Source organism: Danio rerio, chromosome 24 (genome assembly GCF_052040795.2).
Source record: "Danio rerio strain M-AB ecotype USA chromosome 24, GRCz13ab, whole genome shotgun sequence".
Lineage (NCBI taxonomy): Eukaryota > Metazoa > Chordata > Actinopteri > Cypriniformes > Danionidae > Danio > Danio rerio.
In genome coordinates this window covers 41,456,774-41,483,131 of record NC_141044.1, presented here as the reverse complement: position 1 = coordinate 41,483,131, position 26,358 = coordinate 41,456,774, and the positions used below count along the sequence as shown (strand labels likewise).

General features: G+C 37.1%; 1 protein-coding gene across 2 annotated transcripts in view; it reads left to right on the top strand.

Annotated features, from left to right (window-relative positions):
- Nucleotides 1–2,656: 2,656 nt before the first annotated feature.
- slc17a7b (solute carrier family 17 member 7b) overlaps nt 2,657–26,358 on the top strand; it is a 42,450-nt gene continuing 18,748 nt past the window's right edge. For both annotated transcript variants that reach the window (XR_015525328.1, XM_087310124.1), the window contains exons 1-4: nt 2,657–2,989; nt 22,905–23,157; nt 25,265–25,383; nt 25,468–25,582. Coding sequence is in view for 1 of the 2 variants with exons in the window: in XM_087310124.1 (XP_087166250.1) it covers nt 2,928–2,989; nt 22,905–23,157; nt 25,265–25,383; nt 25,468–25,582 (549 nt within the window). In the remaining variant the exon portion in view is untranslated. The remainder of the gene's footprint in view (nt 2,990–22,904; nt 23,158–25,264; nt 25,384–25,467; nt 25,583–26,358) is intronic.

Sequence of the window (26,358 nt, the reverse complement as noted above, 5' to 3'; positions counted from 1 at the left end):
TGCTCTAACATAAGGTCAATTGTTTGCTTGTAAATAAGATGGACATTCCTACTTCGAATTTACGTAAAATAGTTATATCTGACTTGTTTCATCTTTAGTTAATAGCAAGGATTGAGTGTGTTTAGTGTGACTGTTGTTCCAGGACCAACAAAAAAACAAGTCCGACATTCACAGCTCTGATTTGTGAGTTTCCAGCTGCTTGTAGTTGCATATTGTGTCCACTAGATGTCTCTCATTTTACTCGCCTTGTGGATTAAAAAAAGACAGGAAGTGAGCGTGTATGCAAGAGTTAGGGATCACACACACACACACACACACACACACACACACACACACAGGGTTTAAATCGTGTGAGCACGCCGGCTCTTCACTCCTGCAGATTTACTCTAATCCCATTTCAGCACCTTGGACAGTGACACGCGCGGACACCAGACTACATACATGCTCATGAAAACCTCTACGCATACGACAACATTTAAACAGTCTCACGCTTTATCTGACTCTATTAAAGCGTTTTTGTTGAAGCAACTCTGATAATAAAGAGGTTTAGTCTCAATAATGCTGCTTTTATCCTCTTGTTCTGGCATTTTACCAGGAATTGATCCATCGGTTTTCCTGGGGGAAAGTCATTGCGGGAAATGTTTGTGAGGGGCCGTTCATGTAAACAATCAGCATATAGCCACTGCCTTGCAGATGATTAATAGTCCATAAGCGATGCTAATAAAGTGATAGTTGATAAGTGTTCTGTTTTATTATTTTAAGCTCACCTTTTCTGTCTGCCACTTTAAATCCTCAAGCTTTTTCTAAAGCAAGGTGAACTCTGATTGGCTGGAGATGTTTTGGTTATTCATGAGCACTGATTGTTCTGAACATCTCTTTGTACTTGTCTTCCTTAGTGTACAGTCCTTAGGCTCGTAGAATTATCATTAAAACAGATTTTAAACAGTAGTTTTGATCATTTTAAAATAACATGACTAATTTCTTCATACCTGTCAACATTGGAAATGCCCACCATAATAAGGGATTCCCCTGACCCCCTTTAAAAAATCCCCTAATTACTAAATATGCTCATTTGGAGCTGTTTCATTGTAAATAAACAGTTAAATGGTCAGTAATATGTTTTATTATTATTTTTATTTACAAAAGAAAAAATAAATAGTATGCATCAGCAGCAAATAAACTAGCAAACAGTTCAGCTTATTAAAATTAATAGCTATTATAATGAAATAAAATCAAGCTATCAAATCTCATTAGCCGTTTCTTCACTGTATAACGCATTCTGATTAAAGAGCAACGAATTAATGATTTATTTAGATTTTTTTTCGTTTGATTACATTAAATAACAGAGGTGTCACTTTAAAAATGCACACATCTTCGACTGCTTTCCTTACTGTTTATGCTCATTTAGGACGAAATTACTTGTGTTTGAAAAAAAAAACTAACCAAGATCAACATCTTTAGATGTTATTAATATTAGTTATGTGTATATCTGTTTAAACACTGCTCCGCTTCAAATCGCGTGTACAGAATCCGTTTGGGAAACAGCGTCTGTTTATCAATATGGAGCGCGTCAGCTGACAGTCACGCACCTCTATATGACTGCTTTGAGGATTGTATATGAAGAGGAGACGACACTTTTAATGAAAAGGAAGGGAATCGGACCATTTTTATATTCATTTTAATGTGTTTCGTGCCTAAACAAAGTGGAAGCACAGAACAGACTCGCATTTAAGAGCAGGGGGCGCCCCTTGTGGTTCGGCTGTATGGGTTGCGTAAAGGGATGCTCGACTCTATAATGTTCCTTAGCCATCCTGCAGAGAAAGACTGAAAATTCGAGAAAAATATGGGAAAATACCTTTATGGGATCATAGTGGGATAGAACTGTAAAATACAGGAGAATCCCGGGAAAAACGGGAGGGTTGACGGGTATGTTTCTTTTGTCTTTGCCATGATGACAGCACATAACATTTGACTAGATATTTTTCAAGATACTTACAGCTTAAAGTGACATTTCAAGTCTTAACTAGGTTATCTAGGCAAGGCACGTTTATTTATACAGCGCATTTCATACACTATGGTAGCTCAAAGTGCTTTACATAAACAGGAATAAAATAAAGATATTAATTACAGTAATTACAGGAATACAAATTAAAATACAGCTACAAAAATAATTAAAAACAGATTAAAGTGTGTGAGAATAGGAAAACAGCAAGTCATTGGACAACAGTGGTTTGTCCTGTAGCCAATTCAATTGATGTTTATTTGTATAGCACTTTTACAAAGTAGATTGTGTCAGCAGCTGAGCATATAAGATTATAGTGAATATAAACAGTGTCAGTCCATTTTTCAGAGTTGAAGTTCAGTTTATTTCAGCTCAGTGTGGTTTAATTTTCACTGCTGAAAGTCCAAACACTGTTTGACCATGTTTTAAACATAAAGCATGTTTGAACACTAAATCATCTTTATTTTATGATGTGCACCGTAAAATATTCCAGATTCTCATTTAACATCTCTCATTTCAAATCCAGTGTAGTGCAACAGGATCATGATTGATTTTCTTGTAAACAAACAATGCCGTGTATAAACCATTATTTAAAGCATTCTTTAAATGACTAACAGTCATCATTTAAAGCAGTCAAAATATGGACAACCATTTGGTAGAGCAGGCAATTAAAGGGATTAGGTCGCTGTCGTTATTAGAGACCTAATATCCAGATGTCTTTCTTTTTTTATTTAATAGCATTCTGGGATATTAACGGGGCTTTAGGCATCTGAAGTTCATGTATGTGTATGTGCGCGTACTTGTCCCTGCGCGCGTGTGTGTGTGTGTGTGGCAAGGGGGCGGAAGCGCGCTGGTGCGCATGCATGAGAGCAGGAGCGCGCAGTGTCCCGGTCGGTTGGTCGGTCCCGCGGTGGAGTTGTAAAGGATGGAGGTCCGACCTGAGCGCTTTAAAGCGGTAGCGGCCAAAACACTTGGAAGGATAAACAGGTAAGATCCAAAAATTCATTAAACTTATTTTTAATATGCAAAAGCTGCTTTATATGTTAATTATATCAGTGCAATTCACTTTACTATAGAGTTAAAGCGTAAAGGGAGAGCATAATGAGGGTTAACTGTGCTTTAAAATCATTAAAGTGGCTGTTAATCAGAGCAGATGGTGTAAATTAGTAATGAAGTGTGGAGGAGGAGGATTAGAGCAGGTGAACTGCACCGTGAGCGCACTATAGATGCTCATATAGCTCACAAGATTAACACTTATTATGTTTTATATCACTATTGTGTTTGTTTGAGTGTGAATGTAAGTTGAGGAGATCCTCCTTTGTATAGCAGCTTGTTTAATGTGTGTGTGTGGGGGGGTGTTATTAACGCGTCTGTTCTGGACGACCAGATTAACTCGACTGGACGCTATTAATAGCGACTCTTGTCCGGTTTGTGTCGTCACATTTCACCTGTCAGGTGATCACTTCCGATCCGCAGTGTGACAGTATCAGACACTTTATATTGAGTTTGTTAGATGCTTTATAGAGAGTATTGCTACTAGCAGGGGAAACTGTTTACCTGTATACTGTTCTGTCTATATATTTGACCTTGATGTAGACCTATGAACCTTGAATTTTAATAGTCATGTATTGCAGTATAATAGTTGAAATGTAGTAAAACTATATATATGTAATGTTCAAATTGTGTATAAAAGACAGATCAGATTATAATTTTTCAGATGCATTTACTATTGCAAGCAATCTCTAAATGTGAGTAAAATATGTACACAAAACCCAATGATATTTGTTGTCATTTGTCATGTCAATCAGTAGGCTATTTATAATGTAGTGCCAACAATATCTATCTGTCTATCTATCTATCTATCTATCTATCTATCTATCTATCTATCTATCTATCTATCTATCTATCTATCTATCTATCTATCTGTCTGTCTGTCTGTCTGTCTGTCTGTCTGTCCGTCCGTCCGTCCGTCCGTCCGTCTCTGTCTGTCTATCTATCTATCTATCTATCTATCTATCTATCTATCTATCTATCTATCTATCTATCTATCTATCTATCTATCTATCTATCTATCTATCTATCTATCTATCTATCTATCTATCTATCTATCTATCTATCTTTCCATCTGTCCGTCCGTCCATCTATCTATCTATTTATCTATCTATCTATCTGTCTTTCCATCTGTCCGTCCGTCTATCTATCTATCTATCTATCTATCTATCTATCTATCTATCTATCTATCTGTCTGTCTGTCTGTCTGTCTGTCTGTCTGTCTGTCTGTCTGTCTGTCTGTCTGTCTGTCTGTCTGTCTGTCTGTCTGTCTGTCTGTCCGTCCGTCCGTCCATCTATCTATTTATCTATCTATCTATCTGTCTTTCCATCTGTCCGTCCGTCCATCTATCTATCTATCTATCTATCTATCTATCTATCTATCTATCTATCTATCTATCTATCTATCTATCTATCTATCTATCTATCTATCTATCTATCTATCTATCTATCTATCTATCTATCTATCTGTCTTTCCATCTGTCCGTCCGTCCATCTATCTATCTATCTATCTATCTATCTATCTATCTATCTATCTATCTATCTATCTATCTATCTATCTATCTATCTATCTATCTATCTATCTATCTATCTATCTATCTATCTATCTATCTATCTATCTATCTATCTGTCTTTCCATCTGTCCGTCCGTCCATCTATCTATCTATCTATCTATCTATCTATCTATCTATCTATCTATCTATCTATCTATCTATCTATCTATCTATCTATCTATCTATCTATCTATCTATCTATCTATCTATCTATCTATCTGTCTTTCCATCTGTCCGTCCGTCCATCTATCTATCTATCTATCTATCTATCTATCTATCTATCTATCTATCTATCTATCTATCTATCTATCTATCTATCTATCTATCTATCTATCTATCTATCTATCTATCTATCTATCTATCTATCTATCTATCTATCTATCTATCTATCTTTCCGTCCGTCCGTCCGTCCGTCCGTCCGTCCGTCCGTCCGTCCGTCCGTCCGTCCGTCTGTCTGTCTGTCTATCTATCTATCTATCTATCTATCTATCTATTTGTCTGTCTGTCTGTCTGTCTTTCCGCTTTTTCGTCTTTCCGTCCATCCATCCATCCATCCATCCATCCATCCATCCATCCATCCATCCATCCATCCATCCATCCATCTATTTGTCTTTCCATCCGTCCGTCCGTCTGTCTGTCTGTCTGTCTGTCTGTCTGTCTGTCTGTCTGTCTGTCTATCTATCTATCTATCTATCTATCTATCTATCTATCTATCTATCTATCTATCTGTCTGTCTGTCTGTCTTTCCGTCCATCCATCCATCCATCCATCCATCCATCCATCCATCCATCCATCCATGTGTCCCTTTGTCCGACCGTCCATCCATCTATCTACCTACTGTAACAACAAATGTATTACCATACATTTGTTGGTACAGCATAACGTCTTTTAATGAATGTTATTAATGGGGCAGTTAAAACTTAATAATAATCAATATTTATTATGATGATCCACTATTTTATGTGGCATAATTACAGGAATTTAAAGGCGGCTGATGCATTCATGAGAGTAAATATAAACCCACTAAACCCCTGATTAAAGATGAATGAAGTGAAGCAGCACATAGCATCAGTTATGATATGCAGATGAACATATTAAATCAGTGTTTCCACTATACAGCGTACAGTGAAACACACACACAAACACACACACCGTCTCTCTGTCTGTTTCTCTGGATTTCGATCAGTCTTTAACGTGTAAATCCAGTCCTGAAATAGATCTCCAACTAACCTGCTGCTGGTTAAATCCTCCTCACGCTCGTCCACGTCACGCTGCTATTGCTGGACTGAACGCTGACATTCAACTGTTAGTTACTTCTTCCTGGACAGTGTGAGGATGTTATTTCGTATTAAGCAGGCGTTTCTCGCACATGAGGATGGATTGCTTTGTAATGAGATCAAATCATGTCAACAGGTTGTTATAACTATATCAGCCAAAACACTCTAGGATTGTTGCCTCGTGTCTGTGACTTGAGGTTAAAGGCACAATATGTACGATTATTTTATACAAAAATCTATTTTAAAAGGGGTTTAAACACAGTTGTATGGATGCACTGTGTAAATATAGGGGGAAATAAGAGCACGATCTCATTCGAATTTAAAGCGACAGTCACTAAAATGGCACAATTATGATCAAATCCTAAAAGGGTCAGTTTCAAAGAGTTCTAAAACATCATCTGTGTGGTATTTTGAGCTGAAACTTCACACACACACTCTAGAGACATACGAGATTTATTTTATACCTTGTGAAATGTGGCATAATAGCTACTCTTTAAATGAAAACACACAAAATCCATTGGGAGTGTTGTATATTCAGCTGACTTATGCACTTAAATAATCCCAAAAGTCAATATTTCAGAGAAATCATCAATTTTAACTAGTGAGATGGTGTGTGTGCGTGTGCGCGTGCGCGTGCGTGTGTGTGTTCATGCTGATGACATCACACACACTTTCTGGTTTGGTTTTGTTAATTAATTTTGTGGTTAAAGTGTTAAATGTTGTGTGAAGAAGGCAGTGGGAATGACATTGTTCATGCTTTTTATTATTTTATTGAGCATAAGATCTGACCTTTCATTGCAGTGAAATGATTGAACGTGAAGGGGAAATGTCATTGTTAAATATTATATTGTTGGCACGATATATTTATTTTTCATCCAATAAAACAGTACAGCTGCACATCCAGGTTCAATTCAACCTATTTAGAAATCTGATATCAATTTATTATACTTAGAAGTTCATGCGTTGATTTCACAAATATAAAAATGTGAAATATACACTCACCGGCCACTTTATTAGGTACACTTGTCCAACTGCTCGTTGATGCAAATTTCTAATCTGCCAATCACATAGCAGCAACTCAATGCATTTAGGCATATAGACATGGTCAAGCAATCTGCTGCAGTTCAAAGCGAGCATCAGAATGGGAAAGAAAGTGACTTTGAATGTGTCATGGTTGTTGCTGCCAGACGGGCTGCTTTGAGTATTTCAGAAACTGCTGATCTACTGGGATTTTCACATACAACCATATATAGGGTTTGCAGAGAATGGTCTGAATAAGAGAAAATATCCAGTGAGCGGCAGTTCTGTGGGCGCAAATGCCTTGTTGAAGCCAGAGGTCAGAAGAGAATGGCCAGACTGGTTCCAGCTGATAGAAAGGCAACAGTAACTCAAATAAGCACTCGATACAACCGAGGTCTGCAGAAGAGCATCTCTGAACACACAACACGTCCAACCTTGAGGCGGATGGGCTACAGCAGCAGAAGACCACACCGGGTGCCGCTCCTGTCAGCTAAGAACAGGAAACTGAGGCTACAATTCACACAGACTCACCAAAACTGGACAATAGAAGATTGGAGAAACGTTGCTGCTCTGAGTCTCCATTTCTGCTGCCACATTCGGATGGTCGGGTCAGAATTTGGCATCAAAAACATGAAAGCATGGATCCATCCTGCCTTATATCAACAGTTCAGGCTGGTGCTGGTGGTGTAATGGTGTTTGGAATATTTTCTTGGCACACTTTGGGTTCATTAGTACCAATTGAGCATTGTGTCAACGCCACAGCCTACCTGAGTATTATTGCCGGCCATGTCCATCCCTTTATGACCATCTTCTGATGGCTTTTTCCAGCAGGATAACGCACCATGTCATAAAGCGTGAATCATCTCAGACTGGTTTCTTGAACATGACAATGAGTTCACTGTACTCAAATGGCCTCCACAGTCACCAGAGCTCAATCCAATAGAGCAGCTTTGGGATGTGGTGGAACTGGAGATTCACATCATGGATGTGCAGCCGACAAATCTGCAGCAACTGTGTGATGCTATCATGTCATTATGGAGCAAAATCTCTGAGGAATATTTCCAGTACCTTGTTAAATCTTTTCCACGAAAGATTAAGGCTGTTCTGAAGGCAAAAAAGGCGTCCAACCCGGTACTAGAAAGGTGTACCTAATAAAGTGGCCAGTGAGTGTTTGTATTCTCATACATAGCAACTTCAGATTTCCTTATGGGAATTGTTGTGTTTTAATGGGTATAATTATAAATGCGTCTCAACTGAAATGATTTACAATATGTTTATAATTATAATATATATTTAAAGTTGTATATTAAATATTTTTATTATATTCTATATTTAATTATATTTTTGTATGTTTTATGCATAAATACATTTACAGATTTTAATGCTTTTAAAATGCCTTTGTTAATATTTGTACAAGTTCATATCTGAGCGCAAGTTATTTCAATAAGTCAGTATTGCAGCAGTTTTGTTAAGAGCAGATGGGACCGTCCCAACCTTGAGCACTTGAGAACCGAGGAGTGATTTCGGAGAGCAGAAGGGAAGAATGGACGGATGAAGGGGGCAGGGAGGAGAGAGGCAGAAAAAAAGACTAAAATAGAAAGTTTGATCAATAATTCAGGCTCTGAGGAACATTATTATTTCATCAGCTCTGAAGTACAGCCGCAGTGATGCTGTAACCTGACGGTAAGACTGCATCTGTACTTAACAGTCGACACTGATTCACTCGGACATCCAGAGCTTTCACATCTCACTCCCACTGTTAGATAGATAGATAGATAGATAGATAGATAGATAGATAGATAGATAGATAGATAGATAGATAGATAGATAGATAGATAGATAGATAGATAGATAGATAGATAGATAGATAGATAGATAGATAGATAGATAGAGCATTTGACACATTTGATTAGGACAATATTCAGCTTTACTTATTTTGCAACCTTTAAAGAGACAGTTCGTTACATTTACTCACCATTTACTTCTTTCTTTCTTCTGTTGAACACAAATTAAGATATTTTGAAAAAAGCTGGAAACTGGTAACCATTGACTTTCATAGCTACTATGGAAGTCAATGGTTACAGGTTTTCAGCTTTAGTTAATATCTTAATTTGTGTTCAACAGAAGAAAGAAACCCATAAAGGTTTAAAACAGGGGTCACCAATCTCGGTCCTGGAGGGCCGGTGTCCCTGCAGGGTTTAGCTCCAACTTGCCTCAACACACCAGCCTGGATGTTCCAAGTATACCTAGTAAGACCTTGATTAGCTTTTTCAGGTGTGTTTGATTAGGGTTGGAACTAAAATCTGCAGGACACCGGCTCTCCAGGAACAAGTTTGGTGACCAATGGTTTAAAACAAGTAAAGTCAATATTTATATTTGGTTATCTCTTTAAGTCAAGTTCAGGATTTTGTTTTGCGCATATATAGGGTTAGTGATGGGGAAAACTCAGATATTGCCATATTTTATTTTTCTGTGATTAAATATTTGCAAAATAAATTCAGTTTGACTAGATCAGGGGTGTCTTAACTCGGTCCTGGAGGGTAGGTGTCCTTCATATTTTAGTTCCAACCCCAATCAGACACACCTGAATAAGCTAATTAAGCTTTTTCTAGTTATACAATAACGTCCAGGCAGGTGTGTTTAAGGACGTTGGAGACAAACTATGCAGGACACTGGCCCTCAAGTTTGGGCACCCCTGGACGAGATGGTTTGATTAGCACTATATGATGTTTTTCTATGGAGTCTAACAGTATTTACACTGTATTTTGACAGGATTTTTCTACTTTTGCTCTAGTCCAAACACCTAAAATTTCTTAGATCGAGTAAGAAATGTAGTTTTGTGTTCCACTTCAAGCTCTTTTTGTTGGTGTAAGTAAAATAATTGTGTTTTTTCTTTAAAATGCTGATATTTGGACTAGAAACAAGACAAAAAAAAAGTTTTTTTTGGGCATAGATTGTATAAAGTTCGTATAAATACAGTAACTTAATGCAATTCTGTAGCTCCTGGTCAGCTATATTTCATCATATTGCAATGTAACTGTTGTGAATGCGCACATTGCGATATTAATGCTGAAACCTTATATTGTGCTGCCCTAGTTAGTAATAAGTTTTTAAAAAGGAGTATTAAAGTCAATTATGTGCAGAGGCGTAGTGGAAATTTTTAAAAGTGGAATGAGATCTAAAATGTAACGTTCATTTTATTGTTAATCACCTGTTTCTAAATGGTCTGTCTCTAAAAGTGAGGAGGACGGATCCACCCCGGTTGCTATGCCCCTGATTATGTGTGTGTTTGTGCTGGGATCATGAGTGTTGTGGGATAAATGTTTAAAATAAGTTAATAGCAAGTCAATATTCATTTTTTGGGTGAACTATAAGTCATATTTCAGGATATTTTGTGCTCATATGTAGGGCTGAACCAAGCAGCAACCTCCCGCTCTCTCTCAGGAAGCCAATACGGAAGTAACTAAAACTGTAATTCATCCGAAATTCCGCTAGTCCTGGCCGCTCCTGGCTCCAAAACAGAGCAAATTTCAATTGAGCCCACTGTTAGAATGGCCAACTTTACCGCAGAAAAAAAGGTGTTTACAGCCTGCTACATAAAACGATTTTGGTTAATACAGCTAATATTACCCTTCATGACAACTGTGAGGGGGGTGAATTTTTTTAGAACTCATCCGTTTCCTTTATATTAAGTTATATTAAGTTTGCATAATTAAGGGCGTGGCCACTTGAGTGACAGCCAGGTCTCGCTGGTCGCCGTCACGTCACCTCAGCTGAATCCTGCAGATTAGCCACTGAACTCGGCATATTTATCGTATTTCTGTGTTGTTTTCTGAGGCTTTACACAGTCAACTGCCTTTTGGACTTGTTTCCTACAATTATTGGATGGCATGGCATGCTGAGTGCACTTAATTGTGCTCACAAACCATTCACGTGGCCTCCGTTTCCCATGTGAGTAAAGTTATATACTTATATACCATCTCTATACATGTATTTGTTTTATTTAAGATCATTTATCGTTTAAATTTATATTTAAAGCTGTAATGCACTTCAGAATCTGACAAATTGATTAGCTGTAGGCTCTAGAACAGTCATCTGAAGCGTTGTCATACAGTGTTATGCTGGATTTCATCAATAGTCTTACATTAACTAACACAGACTATATCTGAAGTGTTTGAAAGTAATTCGCGTTTTCCTCCTGTTGAAAAACGTCATAAGAACAATGTTTAGTGGCTCAAAACACTTTATTGATATAGTGTACAACCAAGCACAAGTGGTCAGAATACAAACGAGTCACAGGTGATAAAGTATTAAGCGTTCTCCCAAAGCAAAGTGTGTTTGAACCAGGTCCAAGCTAAATGCCAGCAGGTGTCTGTAGCTCCACTCACTCTCCGCCTCTTTGCCCTTGTTTTTTTTTATTTTTATTTATTTTATTATTATTTTTTTTTATTGAAAATACAAAATCCAAATACAACAAAATGGGATTCAACTTTACAACTTGTGTGTCATATATGGAAGGCTCAACACAAAATAATATACAAAGATACAAATGTAATATACAAAAAACATTCAAGTTAAATAAATCCAAGAGTGAAAGGAAAACGCAAAAATTAAATAAATAAATAAAAATTAAGTAAAACATATATGTCATCTATGGCAAGTTATATGCTACAAATAAATTGAACATTTTTAAGGCAATTTTTGTTTTCATTTTAACCAGGGCATCTGAAAATATTTTAAGTTCTTTTTTAAATACAATAAGTAATGGAGGAGTTTTGAAATATCTACATTTATGAATAAAATATTTGGCTAACACAATTATCATATTTATCAAATCATGCAAAGTAGAGCAATCTTTAGTAATTCCATATAGTATATTTTGTAATGTAAAAGTCAAACCTTCAGCATCCACGTTTTTTACTATCAACCAGTCTTGTACTTTTTTCCAAAATGATTGAACGGCGCTGCAAGAGAAAAATATGTGTTCTGTGTCTTCACTAAAGTGTTTACATAAATGGCATGGTGAGTTTTCTAAGTTAAATTTTAGGTGTAAGAATCTATTAGAAGGGTATATATCATTTAATATTTTAAATTGTACTTCTTTTGCCTTGGGGAGAATTGGAAATTTAAGATATGTTGTTCTAAAATATTTAACAGTATTTTTATCCACTGAATGAAATAACCTATTTCTTAATACTTGATAAGGGAAACAAGATTGGATAATAATTTGTCTTAAATGTTTATTAGTGCAAAGTTTATTATCAAATTCAATCTCACCAGTATATAATAAGGGAAGAACTGGAGTAATTTTCGAATAGGGTAGGTAACTTTTCATTAACATTTTTATACCTGAGGGTATAGCATTAATAACAGTGAAAAATTGCATTGGATGACAAGCAAATCCGTGTCTTAGAGTGAAAGTATTGTAATCTAGAATATTGCCCCTTCCATCCATTAAGTCTGTTACTGACTAAATATTTTTATTTAACCATTCTTCATAAAAAATGGATTTGTTCCTGTGTAGAATATACTTGTTATTCCAAATAGGGGTATTGTGAGGTGTAAAATTGTGTGTGTGCGCTAGTTTCCAAGACAGCAAGACTTGTTGGTGGAATGCTGAAAGCTTCACTGGGAACAGTGTACCAGAAACTCTCAGTATTACTCAAAAACCTTTGAAGCCATTTCAGTTTTACCTCTTTGCCCTTGTTTGGTATCCCGCCGTGGGTGTGATGACGCGCGAACAAAATGGCGACGGTTGGCCGCGTTTTTTTTTTTTTTTTTTTTTTAGCAAGTTTTACGCAGCGGATGCCCTTCCAGCCGCAACCCATCTCTGGGAAACATCCACACACACATCCACACACACTACGGACAATTTAGCCTACCCAATTCACCTGTACCGCATGTCTTTGGACTGTGGAGGAAACCCATGCGAAGGCACTTGTGGCTTCTTTTGCGCTCTTTAGAAACCTATGGGTGACGTCACGGATACTACGTCCATATATTTTACAGTCTATGGGCTGAACGATATTGAAAAAATCTGATATCTTATTTTTCTGCTTTGAATATTTGCAATATGAAGACAGTTTGACTAGATGGCTTGAACAGTTCTATTTGATGGTATTCTATGAAGTCTAACAGTATTCAGGTACAGAAACTGAATAATCGCAGTGCAATAAAATGCTTTTCTTCCTTTGCTCTAGTCCAAAAATCTAAAACTTCTCAGAACAAATAAGAAACGTACAGTAGTTTTGTGTTCAACTTTAGAAGAAACAAACGAGCATTAAGCGTTGTTTTCACTTTGAAATGTAGATATTTAGACTAGATACAAGACAAAAACTCTAAGCGAAAACAACTTTGCATAAACCTGCATAAATACAGTAATTAAAAACCATTCTGTAGCTCCTGCTCAACTGTATTTGATCATATTGCGATGAGACTATTGCAGATGTGCAGATTGCAATATTGATGCTGAAAACATGCTCTAGATAGTGCTGTGCGTAAATCTCTAAAACTGAGAATTAAAGTCAATCATGTGTGTGTTTGTGCTGGGATCATGAGTGTTGTGGGGGTTTAAAACAAGTAAATAGCAAGTCAATGCTCATTTTTTGTGTAATTTATCTCTAAGTCAGATTTCAGGGTTCTTTTGCTCATCTATAGGGCTGCACAATATTGCAAAAATCTGATATCTTATTTTTCTGCTATGAATATTTGCAATATGAAGAAGGTTTGACTAGATGCTCTGAACAGTTTTCTATGGAGTCTAACAGTATTCAGGTACAGACACTGAATAACCACAGTGCAATAAAATGCTTTTCTTCCTTTGCTCAAGTCTAAATATCTAAAAATTCTCAGATCATATAAGAAATTTGTGTTGAACATTTTTTGTTGTGGCATTAATTGTATAAAATCCATATAAATACAGTAATTAAATGCAATTCTGTAGCTCCTGCTCAACTATATTTCATCATATTGCTCTGTGACTATTGCAGATGTGCACGTTGTGATATCGATGCTGAAACCAAATATTGTGCAGCCCTATTCAGTCCTGTAGCCAGCCAGCTGAGAGGGTGCATGCTTCTTTTTTTCTCAAAAAGTGGACCGTTTTGCAGTTATTCATTCCTTCATACATTTTCCTTTAACTTATTCCCTTATTTATCAGGGGTCGACACAGCGGAATGAACCACCAACTTATCCAGCTTATGTTTTACATATAGTGGATGCCCTTCCAGATGCAACCCAGTACTGGGAAACACCCATACACTCACAATTTTTAATTGTTTGTGTATATATATATGTTGTACAGTGACCTTGGATTTTGTGCTTTAAATAAAAGTTTTTTTTATTATTATTACATGCACACACGTGCACTATTGACCTTATTCTCTGCAGACGAGCGGGCGCTGCCATTTGACTCTTTTTGGCACGAGACTTCCGGTCTCATTCACTTCCATTCATTTTTAGACATTAAAAACTGCTCGTTACGCTGTTTGATGTTGTAAACTGATATTTCCTTGTTATATTATTCTACTTGGTCTGTATAGTCATGCAAACTTTTGTTTGTAGAGCAAGTAGTTTGACCGTTTTTTGCCGTTTATTATTCCTTGTCATTTCTCCCATAGGCGACTGAAACGGAAATTCTAAGACAATCGCGAAAACAGGCGCACTCCCGCCTTTTAGAATAAGGTCAATACGGCCAATTTAGTTTACTCAATTCCCTTATAGCGCATGTGTTTGGGCTCTGGGGGAAACCCACGCCAACACAGGGAGAACATGCAAACTCCTAAAACATAACATTAATAATAATGTAGAGCTTATTGATTTTTGTAGCCTCTCCTGTAAAAAGTACATTTAAAAAATCATGGATAACAACAATAACTTAATTAGTATTACAATTTTGTCTTATTTTTCTTCAAGAATAAAGTCCGACATTTAGAATAAAAGTTGTAAAATGTTGTCTCTATTTACCAACAATACAGTGGGTCAGTAGTGAAAGATGAACTTTCACAATTTATGATGGACGACACGGTGGCTCAGTGGTTAGCACTGTGGCCTCACAGCAAGAAGGTCGCTGGTTCGAGTCCTGGCTGGATCAGCTGGCTATTTTAGTGTGGAGTTTGCATGTTCTCTCCGTGTTGGCGTGGGTTTCCTCCGAGTGCTCCGGTTTCCCCCACAGTCCAAACACATGCGCTATAGAGGAATTGAATAAATTAAATTGGCTGTAGTGTGTATGTATGAATGTGGGAGTGTATGGGTGTTTCCCAGTACTGGGTTGCAGTTGGAAGTGAATCCGCTGTGTGAAATATGCTGGATAAGTTGCAGGTTCATTCTGCTGTGGCAACCCGTGATGAGTAAAGGCACTAAGCTGAAGGAAAATGAATGAATGATGTCTTAGCAGTCAAAATAGGACAAATGAGCTCAGGTGTGAGACAAGTTCTGGACGTTTGTGTGTGAGGGTGGGTCTTTTGAACCACCCGAACCTCGACTGGCTACAGGCCTGTAATTAGCAATGCTTGAATCTCTAAAACAGAATTAAAGTCAGTCATGTGCGTGTTTGTGCTGGGATAGTGAGTGCTGTGTGGTAAAACTGTGCTCTGCTCAGTTTATGAATGTTTTATGTAATTCTGTCGTGACATTTGAGTTCCAGTTAAAGGAATCTGCAGCTCTCACAGAGTGTTACAGTGTGTTCAATCTGGATTCAGTGTGACACGTTGGTTCATTATGAATGTGAACTGCATGGAAGACTTTTCACTTTCATGAGCACTTTTGAACATGAACAACCTGTTATTAAAAAGCGGAAGTAATATAAGTCTACAAAGAACATGCTGTTATTTTGGATTAATACAGTGTGTCTTGATAAAGTTAATACAGTCCCAGATAAGAATTGTTACAGATAATTCAATCATGTACAGCGCAGGAGATATAGTGTTGTCATGTTATGTTAGTGTCTTGTTCAAGTTAGATTTTTGCTGCTTGTTCAAACTACTTATTTAAAATGAGCTGAATCAACACAATTTTTGAGTTTTATTTGGGACAATTTATTTGTTTTATGATCGATCCACTTAAAAGTGTTTCAAATGAGCTGAATCAACACAATTCTTCTGTTTTTTGGGGGAAACTTAATTGTTTCATGTTCAATCCATGTAAATGTGTTTAAAATGAGCTGAAGCAACACAATTCTTCATTTTTTGGGGGGGAAACTTAATTGTTTTATGTTTAATCCACTTAAATGTGTTTAAAATGAGCTCAAGCAACACAATTCTTTAGTTTTTTGGGGGGAAAGCTTAATTGTTTTATGTTCAATCCACTTAAATGTGTTTAAAATGAGCTGAATCAACACAATTCTTCAGTTTTATTTGGGACAATTTAATTGTTTTATGATCGATCCACTTAAATGTGTTTAAAATGAGCTGAAGCAACACAATTCTTCAGTTTTTGTTGGGAGAAAGCTTAATTGTTTTATGTTTAATCCACTTAAATGTGTTTAAAATGAGCTGAATCAACACAGTTCTTCAGTTTTTGGGAGGAAAACTTAATTGTTTTATGATCGATCCACTTAAATGTGTTTAAAATGAGCTGAATCAACACAATTCTTCAGTTTTTGGGGGGATCAACTTAATTGTTTTATGTTCAATCCACTTAAATTTGTAAAACATTTAAGTTAATTTGATATGTGTCGAAACAGCATAAAGGAACCCAGCATTTTTACAGTGCAGAATCCCTTTGCAGAAATAAAAGCTGATGTATAATTACTGTCATGCTGTGAGAGTTTAGAGCAATAAATGAATGATTGCGAATTCATTATTAATGCACGCTGCCAAAAATATTTAGGCCTATTTTAGGATTGCATATCAAATTTACATGCATTTGGCTCTTGCAGATTAAACTTAAACTAATAAAATAAATGCTGCTGATGCTTTTTTTGTCAGTAAAAAATAAAAAACAAATTAAAGCTAGCTCTCTGCAACTCTCACATGGTCGCCCACTGAAGCTAAGCAGGGCTGCGCACGGTCAGTACCTGGATGGGAGACCACATGGGAAAGCTGCCGGAAGTGGTGTTATTGAGGCCAGCAGGGGGCGCCCCAACCTGCGGTCTGTGTGGGTCCTAATGCCCCAGTATATTGACGGGGCACACTGGTGGTGGATGAGGATATTCCCCCCCTCCCCACCCCCTTGTGTAAAGCGCTAAATAAATAAATGTAAGGAATTATTATTATTAAAATTATTATTTTATTCTATAAAATAAATGCATTTAATAATTAATAAAATAATATTAATTATTAAATGCATTTATTTTATTTTAGAATTGTTTAGAAACGGCTTAATAAAACTAATTTTAAAATCGTACCCATTTCATTTATGTATGATTGACAAATATTCATAACAGCAAGTTTATTTATTTATTGGTTTGTAATAAGTAATTAAAGCAGGGTGAGTCAATTTTACATACAGTTATAATGCAGAAGCCCTAATGCTTTATAATATTTGTAAATATTTTGTTGACTTTTTATAACTATTAACTAGAACCATTTTCCATTGTAAATACTTATTAGATTTTTATTTGATAGTAATTATTATGTTATTACTATATTATTATAAAATTGTTTATATTATTATTATTATTATTCCTTTTTGGTGAGTGTGTTTGGAGCAGTTCAGAGTATATCTTTAGAGAATTGAATCATTTTATTTTTTAATTAATCTCCCACATAAGACACAACAAGAAAAATGTATATATAATGAATAAAGTTGGGGTAATATTTATTTAAAAATGAAATGAAACACACTAAAATGATTATTTATTTATCTATTTAATGTGTTTTTATGTATTTATTAATTTATTTATTTAACATCTATATTTATTTACTGATCATGTATATTTATTTATTTGTTTTTGTATTTTTGTTTGCTTATTTATATATTTATTTGTTTATTTATCATTTAATTCATTTTTCTTTTATTTATCATGGTTATCTATCCATCCATCTATCCATCTATTTGTCTATGCAGTTTTAACACATTGTAAAATGGTAACATGGGAAAATCTGTCAGATTTGGGCAAGGACGAATTGCCCAAATGAGTTAAACGTTTTGCTTTCATTTGATAATCTGTATGATAGTTATTCGAAAGACATGTTGTCATTATTATTGTCTTAAAGAGAAGCAACTGAGGTTAAATCAAAACACTACTCTTGTTTTGTGTTAAACCTGAGCACAGTTTTATCCTTTAATCTGTCCCCCAATTTCATTTGCTCCTCATTTAGTCTTATCACAGCCTCAGAGGAACTTTAAAGATCCTTAGTAGGATTCACAAAACATTAACTAACAGTACTTAATAGACTACTAATTAGCTGTTTAGTAATAGTAATGTTGCGTTCAGGTTTTGGGTAGGATTAGGGATGCACAATAATGTCATATTTTATAGCTATTAGTGAAGAGGTAATATCTTAGTAATAGGCAGGTAATAAGCCAGTAGTTAATAGCATGAATTGTGCATTAAAGTGTTACCGATCATTCATTCAACACAGATTTTCCTCAGGTTTGTCAGGGTTTTAGAGAAGCGTTTTGAACACTATATTCTTACTACAGATGTTGGCTTGTTGTGTAAGTCTAGCAATGATATCAAATCAGCATACAGATTTATAAAACTCTTTCCTAGTACTTGGTTGTGGCTGGAAGATCACACCCTGTGTAAAACATATGCTGGAATAGTTGGCGTTATATCTTCTATGATAAATAAGGGTCTAAACCGAAGGAAAATCAATGGTTTATAAGACTCTTAAGGCCTAAAGTGTTACCGATCATTCAACACAGATTTCCTCAGCTTTGTCAGGCTTTTGGAGAATGTTTGTAAACACTATATTCTTACTACAGATGTCAGTTGTGATGTTAGTCTAGCAGTGATTTTAAATCAACCTACTGATTTATAATACTCTTGTTTTTGTGTTAAATCTGAGCACAATTTTAGCCTTTAATCTGGGAGTATCTGAGATGCGACAGTCTCTTTATTTAGTCTTAATGCAGTCTCGAAGGAACATTACAGTCCATTAAATAAGCTGTGACCCTTTTTAGTTCTTATTGTGACGCAGTTTCTTGAGAAACGTAATATGTTGAGTGGCTTGTTTTTTCTACTACGAACTGATTGGATGTATAATGCAGGCATTTCATTCAGAAACAGGGGGGAAAGGGTTTGGGGGGAGTTATTACAATTTAACAGACTCCTCTTACCATGGGCATTGTTAGGGCTATTTTAGGGGGGCTGTAGCTGTTTTGGGATAAGCTCAAAAACTGTACACTAAATTATCGCCTCAGTCCCCTTTAAATTTGATAAGAAATCGGCGGCAGAATTCGGCTTCTCCCCGTATTTTGTTTTTCATTTGATCAGCAAGCCACTGCTGTGGACAGTGAGAGAACGAGGTGTGTGTTTATCGATAAATTGTTATAATATCGGCTTATTTGCAGTTATTTGATATAACCTTGTATCACCTGTATGTCACAGAGGAGCAGTCGGGTGTTCTCGGCGTTCACCTCATCAGCAGAGTTTCCTCCAGTGACAAATTGAACTCTTAACAAACATTTCGCTAATTTTATTTCAAAAGGAACTAACGATCTTAAACACTTTACAGTTTGTGCAGCATTAACTTAACCATACAGTCTTGCACAGAAAGGGTTAAACACGGTGACAGCAGCACTTAGAGAATGTACTCGTTTTAACTGTCACAGAGTCACTGACATCACAGAGACATGAAGGGTTGTCTAGTATTAAGTTCTAGTTATGTTGTCCGGTATTAACTAGTATTAACTTAATAAATTACTTCTTATTTATTATAATCATCACTCAGATCGTGAAATATGTGAATTAGTCTGTAAGTTTAGAAATTTATATTTATATGCGTGTCATTTAATTAGAAAAGTGGCAGTTTATTTATTTAATACATGGAAACAAAGGTGGGTTATTTGGGTTATTCAGAACTCAAATGGCTGTGCCTGTCTATGTAATATAGTGGAATATACAACCCCTTAAGCCTAATAAATATATATATATGTGGCGAGGCAGTGGCGCAGTAGGTAGTGCTGGCGCTTCACAGCAAGAAGATCGATGGTTCGAACCTTGGCTCAGTTGGCGTGTCTGTGTGGAGTTTGCATGTTCTCCCTGGGTTTCCTCCGGGTGCTCTGGTTTCCCCCACAGTCCAAAGACATGTGGTACAGGTGAATTTGGTAAGCTAAAATTGTCCGTAGTGTATGAGTGTTTGAGTGAATGTGTGTGTGGATGTTTCCCAGAGATGGGTTGCGGCTGGAAGGGCATCCGCTGCGTAAAAACTTGCTGGATAAGTTGGCGGTTCATTCCGCTGTGGCGACCCCGGATTAATAAAGGGACTAAGCCGACAAGAAAATGAATGAATATATATATATATATATATATATATATATATATATATATATATATATATATATATATATATATATATATGTATATATATATATATATATGTATATATATATATATATATATATATATATATATATATATATATATAACATTTATAACTGTATTACTATTAAATTACTACATTTATATGTAGTAATTTAATAGTAATACAGTTAAAAATGTTATATTTATTTATTTATTTAATTATATTTATAATATATTTATAATTATATATATATTCATTTTCTATATTTACCTTATAAGGAGCTGAGCCCCCTAAAATGAAAATCCTAAAATCGCCCCTGCCTCCTGCTCAACATTTCTGTTTTCTGTAATTGATAGTTTTCATTTAGCTGATCTGTAAAGATTTCTGTCAAACTCAGCACAAACCAGTCATGTATCTGTTTCAAGCTTTGAGTAATTGGATCACATATCAACAGAACAAAACAGATTTATAATTATAAACTGTTATTTATTTATGTTTTTCAGTCATTTAAAAGCGTCATGTCCTTATCAGATCTCCAATTTGGCGATGTTTACCTTTATCTTGTGGATATTCCTCAGTGATTTAGTCATTGGTTATTCATTCCTTTCTTCTATTTTGACTTTGCATTTGATTTATACTTGACCATTTATTTAATTGCATTTGACATTATAATAGAAACTTTATGAAAAGCACACAAATGCACTGACAGTTATAGGTAGCATGGATTTTTGGTCAATGATGCTATCATTCGCCACAAATCCATTAATTTTTACAACAACTACTAATTTTTTTGGCTTAAATAAGAGAACATTTTCAGCCCATAAGTTGGTGGTCAGTGTGAGATACTTATATTTTGCCCAGCACAGGCAAATATGCTGGAATAGTTGGTGGTTCATTCTGCAGTGGTGACCCCTGATAAATAAGGGACTAAGCCGAAGAAAAATAAATAAATCCACAGAACAAGACAGAGATATAATGAACACAGGCTCATTCTGAAAACAAAGTCCTGTGGACATTTCTGGAGACTATGGCAAATTATGTAGCCGGATGTACGTATGGCGGCGTTTAATTTTTTAAGCGACTGATATGGGACAGTGTGACGCTGTTCCTTTTGATGCTTACCAGCTGACCGCTGATCTCTGTTTGGCTTTCCCACCACAACCAGTTTGTCCAGTTAGCTCGTCATGTATATCGGTGGACTTGAGACGGAGAGAGGAGTTGACTGCGGGCTAGAGTCTGGGGAAGAGTGGTTCCAGAAATCAAGTAAGACCAAAACAGAATCCAAAAAATAAAATGAACGAGTGAATAACATGGTGAGAGTGTGATAAAATCCGAAAATGTGGTAAAAGTCAGACGAGGGCTTTTCTTTTTCTGGACGGCTTTTGTAAATCATCGGTTGGGTTTAGGGAAGTAAGTGGGTGGACAGGTCAATCTGTAAAATTGGTTGGGTTTATGGAAGGAGGAGGGTGGGTCAGTCGATTGGCTGGTCGCCCAGTCAATCATTCAGTCAGTCGGTCAGTCAGACAGACAGACAGTCGGTCGACAGTGGCCTCTGTTGTGTTTACGTGAGAACGTCACAGGCATAAACGGAGCTCGTAAGAGACATTTGAGACACAAAAAAGCACACGCAGCGGCCTCTTGCGGATTTGCAAAAACAAAAACGGCTAAAATACGTACCTCCCGGGACCAGATGTCTCCAGAAACAACCCTGGGACTACGTTTTCAGAATGTGCCTGGGTTAGATCACTTGCAATCCATATTTACTGCACCCGCAACTGTTTTTCAGTCATTTAAAACCCTCATGTCCTTATCAGAGCTTCAATTTGGCGATATTTACATTTATCTTGTGGATATTTCTCGGGGATTTAGTTGTTGGTGATGGTGGTACAGCACATAAGTGTCTGCTTTTTTTATTTGGTGTCGATTTTTTTCCTTAGATTAATATTTGCTAGTAGGTCAAATCTATTCGTTCACTTCTGCTATTTTGACTTTGCATCTTAATTTATACTTTAACTGCTCTTGACCTGCAAATTAGAATAGAAACTGTATAAAAAGCACACAAATGCTCTGACAGTTATAGGTAGCATGGATTGTTATGGGTCAATGATGCTATCATTCGGCACAAATCCATACATTTCTCCAACAGTTATTAATTTTTTGGCTAAAATAAGAGAAATAAGCCTTGAGTTGGTGGTCAGCAGGAGATAGTAATGTTTTGCCTGCCACCGCCAAGGGGGCGTTCCCCTAATAGTGTGATGACACATAAAAGCTCAATAGCGCTCTTAAAACTGACAGCTGGAGGGGCGTGGTTAAATATGTTAGCCACACCCAATACCTCAGACTGACAAACCGAAAACAAACAGGAAGATAATTTTCAGATATTCATTTTAGAAGTGCAAACTATTTCTTTCCTAATGTCACGCACAGATGAATTGTTCACTACAAAACCAGCAATGTGAACTAACAAAATCAGATTAGTTTTGATGTGTACTTAAACGTCATTGATTTTACACTGATTGTCCTGGGTTATGTTTGATTTGGATCTAAAGTGTGTGTGATGGTCAGAAACGCTGCTGTTGTTTTTGGACAGGGTTTTGGAGAAGCGTCAGGAGAATGGAGAGACCATCGAGTTGTCAGCAGAAGGCCGTCCGGAGCTGCAGGAGGAGAAGGAGCTGCCGGTGGTGGACTGCACATGTTTCGGTCTGCCGCGGCGCTACATCATCGCCATACTGTCAGGCCTGGGCTTCTGCATCTCCTTCGGGATCCGCTGTAATCTGGGAGTGGCCGTCGTCAGCATGGTCAACAACCACACCGTCTACAGAGATGGAAAACCCTACATTGTGGTAAGTAGAATTACGTGTGTGTGTGTGTGTGTGTGTGTGTTAAACTCCATATCCATCCACCAGGCACTGAAATATTTTATTTTGTTTCATTTGTAAGATAACATTTGGCTTGTGATGTTAGTCTAGCATTAGTTTTATTAACTCACTGATTTATAATCATGGAAGGTTGTCAAAGCTTTTGATCTAGAGAAGGCACTGATACTGATTTTAAGCAATAGGGGGCGCCGCTATAAATTTTGACTCATAGGTGGTACTGAGATAAATTAGTACTGACTGGAGGCACAAAGACAAATTTTCAAGACCTAAGACCTATAAAGTGACGTTGATTCAAACTTTGGCAAATCAGTGGTACTACGACATTTTTGTGACTAACAGGTGACACTGACCATAACCATAGTCAGCACTTATGGTCATGAGTTTTGGATCATGACCGAAAGGACAAGATCTCGGATACAAGCAGCCGAAATGAGTTTCCTTCGAAGGTTGGCAGGGCGCACTCTTATGGATAGGGTGAGGAGCTCTGACACCCGGGAGGAGCTTGGAGTAGAGTCGCTGCTCCTCCACAGCAAGAGAAGTCAGCTGAGGTGGCTCGGGTGTTTCGGATTCCTCCTCCTCGGATTCCTCCTGGACGCCTACCTAGGGAGGTGTTCCAGGGATGTCCCACCGGGAGGAGGCCTCGGGGAAGACCCAGGACACACTGGAGGAATCATGTCTCTCGGCTGGCCTGGGAATGCCTCGGGATCCCCCCGGAGGAGCTGGAGGAAGTTTCTGGGGAGAGCGAAGTCTGGGGTTCTCTCCTAAGACTGCTGCCCCCGCGACCCGGCCCCGGAAAAGCGACAGAAGATGAATAAATGAATGAAAAGGTGACACTGAAAGTCATTATAACCAATAGGTTAAGACTAATGCTGAGACTAAGGGCGTACTCACACTATGCTATCCGTACCATGCCCAGGCCCGTTTCCCGGATCGTTTGAGAAGAAAGAAAGAAAGAAAGAAAGAAGGAAAAGGAAGAAAGAAAGAAAGAAAGAAAGAGAGAGAGAAAGAAAGAAAGAAAGAAAGAAAGAGAGAAAGAAAGAAAGAAAGAAAGAAAGAAAGAAAGAGAGAGAGAAAGAAAGAAAGAAAGAAAGAGAGAGAGAAAGAAAGAAAGAAAGAAAGAGAGAGAGAGAGAAAGAAAGAAAGAAAGAAAGAGAGAGAGAGAGAAAGAAAGAAAGAAAGAAAGAAGAGGAAGGAAGGAAGGAAAAAAGAAAGAAAGAAAAGGAAGAAAGAAAGAAAGAAAGAAAGAAAGAAAGAAAGAAAAAAGGAAAGAAAGAGAAAAAAGAAAGAAAGAAAGAAAGAAGGAAAGAAAGAAAGAAGAGGAAGGAAGGAAAAAAAAGAAAGAAAGAAAGAAAAGGAAAGAAGAAAAAAGTAAGAAAGTAAGAAAAAAAGAAAGAAAAAAAAAGAAAGAAAGAAAGAAAGAAAGAAAGAAAGAAAGAAAGAAAGAAAGAAAGAAAGAAAATGAAAAAAGGAAGGAAGAAAGAAAGAAACCCTGTCAAGTGAGCGCTCTTTTGCCTGGTCTATATCCATCATTCGTAATCTCCATCAGTTGATCTTCTTGCACAGCCTTGGTGGATTCACCTGATTTGTTGACAAATGGGTTGTGGATCCATTCCTTGGCAGTTCCTTCACTGGGCCTTTTCCCCTTGGCAAAAAAAACTTTCCAAAGATGTCTGTTTCTTACTAATTTTGCTGCTTTTGGGTTAAATTTGGTCGCTAAAGTGACCGAGATGTAAGCGAGAGAATACGGTCATTTTTCAAAATAAAAGACTTTTCATAATAAAAGATCATTCAGACTCCATTTAATTAATGATTTATTGTGCAGCCTGCTACCAACTGATCCACGGACCGATGGTTGAGGACCACTAAGCTAGGGAATAAAATGAACTAAGGCAACATAATCATTCTCCTTATTGTCTACTGCTAAGAGTTTTATTAAATATGAGGCGACCCCCCACAAAGCTAGTTGATGCCCCCTGTGGGCTGGGACCCCCCTGTTGGGAACCGCTGGTATATAGTATTTTTGTTTGGTATGTTTTAGATAAAGTGCATGTTTTGTGTTTGTGTGTTTCAGAAAGCACAGTTCTCCTGGGATCCAGAGACTGTAGGAATGATTCATGGCTCGTTTTTTTGGGGATATATCGTCACTCAGATTCCAGGAGGGTTTATCTGTCAGAAATTTGCTGCCAACAGGTCAGTCAGTCATCCGGTCACTGAATGAAGATGTTTAAAAGAGTTAAACGCTCTTAATGCAGTGAATGTGTCTGTGTTTTTCAGGGTTTTTGGCTTTGCGGTGGTGTCCACGTCTATCCTGAATATGATGATTCCCACTGCGGCACGAATGCACTTCGGCTGTGTGATCCTAGTGAGGATATTACAGGGGCTCGTTGAGGTAAACAAAGAGAAAGAAATGCATTTGATCAAAAGTAAACTTGATTTCTGTCAAGATCCCGATCATCAAATATATATATATAGATATTTAAAAATGTCAAAGAGATGACAGTTGTAATAGATGCTCTATGTCCCTGTCGGACCATACACACACATTTTACAACTGCCCTAAATTGATCTGGTCCTCTTTAATTGACATACTGTTAAGTGCTCTTAATATTTCTGTAAAACCCTGCCCAATAATTGCAATTTTTGGTTTACCCCCTACTGACGGGTTATGTATTAAAGGGCCATGAAATCCCCTCGTTTCAGCAGGGTGTTTTCACACCTCTACTTTGGAAAAAGCCAGAAAAGTGGGTGTGTTCAGCTCTGTTTAGGGGGGAGTGTCGGAGGAACAAAAGAGGGAGGGTGTGGGAGTGTCTATTTGGGCACGCTCTGAGTTTCAGAGTCAAAACACACACACACACACACAGGGGAGAAAGTGACTGTGTTTACATGGACATCTTTAGTGGAATTATTTGCCAAATGATTAAATGGTGGATTTTAACTGCAGTTTGGCTCTTTCATTTAGGGAATTCATTCATGCCCCTCGCAACAAACGAGATATTTGATTCGAGGAACTGCTCTAAGTGTGTATTTTTCATGCAATGTTTGATACCGCACAGCGAATGAGAGAAAAAACCCTCAGCATTTCCCGGAAACTTAGATGCACACGGCAGGTAGTGTCAGAAAGCCGCGTGTGTTATTCCAATCACAAAATGCGGTTAAAATCCTACA